The following is a 7,316-nucleotide window of genomic DNA, read 5'->3' on the forward strand; positions in this document are numbered from 1 at the left end:
ACTGTTACAATTCTTAATGACAATTAAGATTGTAACATCAATGCATTAAATTGCTCTTAATATTATTGTAACTTCTGCATGCAGTAACTGCTAAATACGAGGCAATCAATGGACGCGTTGCTACGAAACGCGAGGGTCACGTCTCAGCATATCAGACGAACCTCGTTTGATAAACGAACGTCGTCAAACAGGCGAACATCGTATGACAGACGAACATCATCGAACGAGCGAACATAGTCAAATAGGCGAACCTCGTATGACATGCGAACCTCGTCGATCGAGCGAACCTCATCAAACAGGCGAACCTCGTATGACAGACGAACCTCGTCAAACAGGCGAACCTCGTATGACAGACGAACCTCGTATGACAGACGAACCTCGTCGAATGAACGAACAACGTCAAACAGGCGAACCAAGGTTGGCGCCAAACAGCGCCACCTCGCCCCGATGCCTCCGTGCGAAGTGCAAAGTGCGCCTAACAAAGCGTCACTTAGCGCCTCAGCCCGATTAGCCCCGATCCCCGGCCCATTGGCCTACGGCCCATTAGAACTTATGAGTGATTAATTCAAATAAAACACTTCTCGCCTCGAACAAGGGACCTTTTGAAACACCAAAACATAAACTTTCCACTAGGCTACTAAGCATTTATGAAAAATACTTATAGTTAATATATATATAGTTTGAAAACTCATTTTGGTAAACTCATTTTGGAAAGCAGTTTTGACCAAAAAATCCAACAGATAGAATATCAACTTTGAAGATATCATTTTCGATGAAGAAGCTAAACGCTTGTTTGTTTTCCATCTAGAGAGCGACTCGAGTATCAGAAGTTTAATGATAACTATATTTCATTTAGGATTTAATCATTAATTGTATCTGTTATTGATTTTTTTTGAAAGAATTTGTACGGATTTAGTTGTTGCTTATACTACACACCAAAAATGGTAGAATCTCCCGTTGCATATAAGGGCAGAGAGCGAGACATAAATCTTTTTGTTAGCTATCTATCTACAGTTGTTTGGTGAAAGATGGTTATCATGAGGCAAGATAGAGACTTTCCTACTAATATTGTGAAAATGCACATGAGTCTCTTGAATTTTTTTAAAAGATCAAATAGGGGAAAAAAAGTGGTAACAATCATTTGAGTGCAATAACATGTCAAAAGGATCATGTGTTGCTTTTCAATCTAGCCTGTCATTTTAGATCATTCAATAATTTTGTCTGACTTTTTTTATTTTAAGTATCTGGGATAAGATTAAGGATTTTTTTTTTTCTTTTTAGGTAACTGGGATTAGTTTCTATAGATGGTCTATGTCTTGTTCATTATTTACCAATTCACTCTTTTTTTTTTTTTGAAGATTTTAAACAGGGTGAGGAACCCTGTTCATGATATATATTATATAAAATAGATTTTAGGTAAATATTTACATGAGCAATCCAAAAGAACCGAAAGAGAGTAGGAACCAGAGGAGATGTAAACATCCGGGAGCGAATCGTGTCGTCACCGGATAGAGAAAATCTACTTTGTTTCCTATTCTTCCCAATATATAAAACAAAAAAAGACTAGAAGTTCTGAGGAGACATCCTTGAAAGCTTAAAACATCAAAATGGAGTTCTACGAGAAGGGAGAAAAAAAACACTGAGACTGGCACTAGAAGCTGCTTTCGGAAAGATGGCTTCAGAAATTTTCTCCCACTGCATCTCTCGCCCCCTCATATGTCGTCCCTTGGAGTTTACCAATTCACTCTTAACCTCGAATAAGACGCGGATTAGGTGAATCCTAATTAACCTAACCTATCTTCACTAACTGATAAAAATAAAAGTGGTTATTGCTCCTAAATTCTGTCCCATGCTAAGTATTTTAGCTCCCTATATAACTCTACACTAATGTATCTAGCAACAAAACCATATACTATATGGTTGAGGATTGATTCCTCCATGAAAAGTCCAAGCGCAATGGATTACTTGATGATTAGCATATCTAAGATTAGAATTGTCAACGTTAAGGAACGCATAAACCAAAATATTAGGTCACCAAACTTAATCAGAGTGCCCGTGACAAGAATCAACCTCTTTCAACCTCTTTCATTGCAATTATTATTAAAACCTAAGTACGTAGAACCAAATCTTAAAGTAGAAGAACAAGTATGCCTAGCTTAAAGTTGAACCATGTCCTTTTGAAATTCTAACGATGACTATGTTTTGCAACTAAGATAGATGCTATTAGTTCTAGCATGCATCACACACTATTGTACGATATTCTATGATGACTATTATCACTACATTAAAGACCGTTATAGAGGTTACGAACAACTAAATTAGCTGTCCTGAACATAGTTAGACACTCAGGAGTTGTTTGGTTCGTTAGAAATGTAGTTGCAATTCTCTCACATAAACGATAATTACAATGCAGGTGTCAGTTGTATTTAACTACAGTTACCATAGCTACTATGCATATATTGGAGCCACAATTTTTTTTGATTTTTTTTAACTTTTGGAATTTATAGTTACAGTTGCCACTATTTGTTTTCGGATTTTTTTTAACCCCAACTTAACTTTGAGGCTGGTTGCAAGTTATATTGTTGCAATTTAGACTCTGTTTTATAGCTTAAGAAAGGTTACAACTATGACTTGTATCCAGATCCATGAATGACTGCACCTAGATGCCTATCTACTATCGTAATATTGTTATTTATTAGTTGGATTGAAACTTGAAAGAATAGGTATAACCGATCCAAAATGGCACGTTGCACGTAACTGCAGTTACAGCGAGCGCCAAATAGCCCCTTAACAAAAACCAGTCAAGCTACATGTTTCGTGATGGTGACAAATTAATGATATGGGAGATTAATGCAATAGAAAGTTAAATCTGATATAAGATTTTTTTAATGCTAACATATTCATATTAAAATCTTTTTAAGGCACTATATGAGAGGGTTGGACAATTACTTCTAACTCTAGCATGCATGATACATAGTCAAAGAAGAGTTGTCTCAAGTAGCCCCACATTGCCAACCTCTTTTATTTGTTATATGTGAAAAATATTATACCTAATGACACAGACTGCATAACTACAAACCCATGTTCTCGTAGTCTAATTATTAATCATTGTTGAGACTTGAGGGGAACCAAATCCAAATCAAGAGAAGTTTATAAATCTTTGCTTAAACAACAAATTGATTAGACTTGAAAAGTTTAATAATGAAAGTTATCCAGGGCAGGCTCTTTTGTTTTACGTATGAGCACTTACTCTTCTTTTGGTTGCTCTCTTTAATTATTTGCGTTTCATGGATGTTTGTCGTAGGATTTATTGGATTTGTTTAATTGTTTTTATTAATGAAAATGTTGACAGTTTACTTTTGATTTGGACTTAAAGATTCTTTTGGACTAAAGATGATTACTATTAATTGCACGCCACACATACAAAACTAACCAGTACTACTTTTGAAGACTGACATATAATTAGATGAAATTATATATACATATGTGATTGTGAAGATAATTGTGCAGCCCACTATCGAAATAGCAAACTTTTGAACATTAGCGAACTTTAAATTATTTTTTTCGTGACAGCCGATATCACAGGTTTATGCAGGTGGATATCATGTGTTAAGGTGCACGACAATGGGCTAAAGAGAATGGATTTATTTGTTGTTGGAGTCGGCTCAATTTCCAACTAAATTTATTGCTGCAATTTTCTGCATGTAGATACAATTTTACATGGTCTTTTCGGGCATGGTCCAGTCATTATTTGGTTTGGAACTCTATACGAAAGTTGTAGAGGTACATGCATAGTTTACTCCAAGCTTTGAATCACAGGAATCAGAGCAGTATGGATGGAGTTATGGTCAGTCAAAGTACCCTACCCGAATCTGGACAGATTTGTGTATTCTCAAGCATTTTAGAAGATGAAAATGTTAATCAAGGCCTATAAAAGGCATGCTCTCATTGTGGAGAGGTAAAAAAGGGCAATGCAATGGTAATCTAAGTTTTCCACTTGTTCTCTTGAAAGTATAGAGAGTTAGAGTGAAGGAGAGTCTCTTGTGTTGTAGAGATCTCGAGCGTTGAGTTAATAGACAAAGAGCGTGAGTGAGGGTTGTGTGGAAGTCGGCATTGTCGGGTGTGTCGTGTGTGCCTTGTACCCATTTGTTGATTCCATATAGTGAAGTATCCTCTGAGCTCTGAGCTCAACCCGTGGTTTTTCTCGTTTGGGTTTCCCACGTAAATCCTTGTGTCCATTTTTTATGTGATTATCTTTTATCCTTTTGTCATTAAGAATAAGAACCTGAAGTGGTGTTGAGAAGTTTCGCGGTTCGTCAACACCAACAAGTGATATCAGAGCGAGGTTGTGGTGTTCTTAATGGCCCCTGAAGGACAAGTCAATAACCAGCGTGCTTTTGCTAAAGTTTGAGTTGCAAAGTTATTCGAATGGAGCCGCAAGCCAAATTCAATCACACACCACACTATAAGGCAGATCGTAAGATTGAAGAATAAATCAATAATAATTCAGCAAGATCAATACATATGCTATGTATCCTATGCCGGAACCGGCTGAGCCCACAAGCCGGCACGAACCGATGTCTATCCTGCGCAGGCCTTGTCGCAACAAGGCCCAGACCTCAACGGCCGATCCAGAGCTTTCTCCAATTGATGTATAGCAACCTTATACTGACAAAGCTAACCTACAACGTGATGGAGCCGAGGACCTATCGCCAAGTCGAGGCACATTGAAGAGTAGATAGATCTACTACATGGGAAAAAAACTCTCATCTAACAAAGCTTTTCTTAAATAAGCAACTATGAAATTGTTTACATCTTCCGTCATGGATTACGAAACCGATAGGAGATGAACCTATTAATGCGCCAGCCATCTTAATGATTCTTAAACTGTTGCCGTATAACGCGCAGTTGTCGCGAAACTGGAGGCTAAAGCACGTTGCAAAGCAGAGGCTGGCATAATATCTTTTGCTTTTGCTATGATCCCTTGCCCGCTCGTAACATATTAAAACATTTTCGGCATCATACTCATGTTTGGCAAGGAACTCTTCGGTTTTGAATCGAGCCCCGTTGTTCAAAGCACATCAATCTAATCATGTCAACCAACCATCGAACAGAGCATGGGCAGCTGCACTTGACAAAATTAAAGGCCAACCTACTCGGTCAAGCCCGAGACCTTGAACGATCCGCATGAACCTACGCCACTCCAAGCGAGAAGCGCTGCCAAGTATCGGAACACTAACCCAGCGGCGCTGATCATAAATCAAGCAGCCACACAGTGATCAAGGGAAGTGTTACTATTGCCATACAGGACAAATCCATGCCACTTCAAAAAGAATCTGCCCCCCAGAATAAGTTCACAGGCCCATATCAGTAAAAGCAACTGCGCACAAGACAAATCCTCTCCGAAACCACCTCTAATGCGCCTGGCAGTTTGCCACGGCGCTAACATGTGTCGAGTTCTTTAGTTTCTACACCTCGCATCGCCCGAATGTAAAAACCATTCCCTCTCCAATTCTTGGCATTCAATGACCTCTCAGGTTGCCCTCCTTTCCCATATGTTTGCCCAAACAGCTCGCGTATTTGCCCTTGCGATACATCATAGAAAAGAAAGCATGGCAGCAGTGAAAAGATCCCCCTCTATGCGGGCAACAACTGTCACCGTGCAAGCGTCATTGCATTGGCCCACAGTGAAAGGCTAAGATGTATGCCATGGCATCGTTCGCACTTTCCGACAACGTATACGACATGTTCCTACACTCAAGAAGCAACCTAATTTCTTTAGCGCACTCTAGATGCCAACGCGGTCCCTCACCTAATCCTCAGGTGGAGGCAAAAGATCAAGATTTTGCTAAGGAACTTCGTATGGTGATCATGCGCAGAGCAGAGACACGCTTAACCATACAACTTTGTACAAGCTATTCTAAGGAGGCACTACCTCGATCTCCCAGGCGCGAACAGCTCTGTCCCTCCACTCCAACACCCACTTCCCAAAAAGCCGAACTAACCAAGCAATTCGGCCTAAATCTCGGCGACAGACTCACGACTTCTATCTATGATATCCTTCGTAAACATTGCCGCCATATGCCAGTGAAGCCGGGCTATGCAGTAGCCTCGCCCCACACAGAGGAAGCACCAACTGTTGTAAGACGCGGGGCGGCGGGGGGGAGCGCGGGGGGGGCGGAGGGACGGAGCGCGCGCCGGGGGGCGGGTGGCGGGGGCAGGGCGGCCGGGCGGAGCAGAAGAGCGCGGGAGGGGCGGGCGGGCGGGGGCGGGGGCGCTACATGGCCGAAGCACTTACAAGTTTGGGAATTTCTGCAAGCCTTATTGCGCTAGCTTTGCGAAAGCATAATACCCAAAGGTCTCACTCCAAGTCTTACACAACAAAGACGAGCAATCGTCAGCAAAAGGCGAATTCTCAACTCACTATTTACCTCTGATATAAGTATGAAGACCGGGCCCCCAAGACCACGACAAAATCTCATAGGTATAAGAAGTGCCTCGTTATTTTTTGTCAACCTGTTCCATGAAGGTATGACTATTCATTGCGAAAAATTAAATGGCCGAATACATAAACTTACATGCGGTTAAAGAATCTGACCGGTCTTTGCAAGCAAGTCTCAAAAGACACTGGACACCGCCGAAAGCTCACAAGAGAACCAAACATGATATGATAATATCCAAAAGTCATGCCGACACCCACCACAGCTGCACAATGAGACGCAGCAGTACAAATATCGTGATGAGAGGTTCCTAGCGTTTTGCAAGCAAGAAAGCGTTACGCGACACTTTACCGTGAAGAAAACTCCACAGCAGAATGGTGCGGTGGAAAGGATAAACCGGACTCTCATGGAGAAAAAAAGATGCATGAGACTTCATGCAGGATTGCCCGAGTCTTTTTGGGCTGAATTCATTAATCATGTTGCCTACTTGGTTAATCGGTCACCGTTTAAGCTGCTAAACTTCAAATGCGCCGAAAAAGTATGGTCGGACAAAGAAGTTGACTATTCTACTCTGAAGGTTTTTGGATGCAAGGCGTATGTTCATATTCCAAGTGACAAACGGAACAAGCTGAAGCCAAAGTCACTCGAGTACATTTTCCTTGGTTTTGAGAAGAGAGTGAAAGTCTACAAGCTATGGGATCCGAAAAACAAGAAGAAAGTGATGAGTAGAGATGTCTTGTTTGATGAAAGACTTGGAGCTGAAGCTATTGACAAAGATAATGATCGTGAAGAGAATCATCGTCGTACTAAAATTCCTTTATCAACGGAAGGTTATATCCCAAGAAGTCAAGCTGAGGTGGAGCAATACGACGAGCA

The 7,316-nt window shown here is 40.8% G+C and overlaps 1 protein-coding gene across 1 annotated transcript in view; it reads left to right on the forward strand.

Moving 5' to 3' along the window:
* The window catches only part of LOC109835592 (topless-related protein 1-like), a 3,738-nt gene continuing 3,268 nt past the window's right edge, over positions 6,847–7,316 (forward strand). Inside the window, exon 1 of the mRNA XM_020403563.1 lies at positions 6,847–7,270. Within this exon, the coding sequence (XP_020259152.1) occupies positions 6,847–7,270 (424 nt within the window). The remainder of the gene's footprint in view (positions 7,271–7,316) is intronic.

Source organism: Asparagus officinalis, chromosome 3 (assembly GCF_001876935.1).
Source record: "Asparagus officinalis chromosome 3, Aspof.V1, whole genome shotgun sequence".
Lineage (NCBI taxonomy): Eukaryota > Viridiplantae > Streptophyta > Magnoliopsida > Asparagales > Asparagaceae > Asparagus > Asparagus officinalis.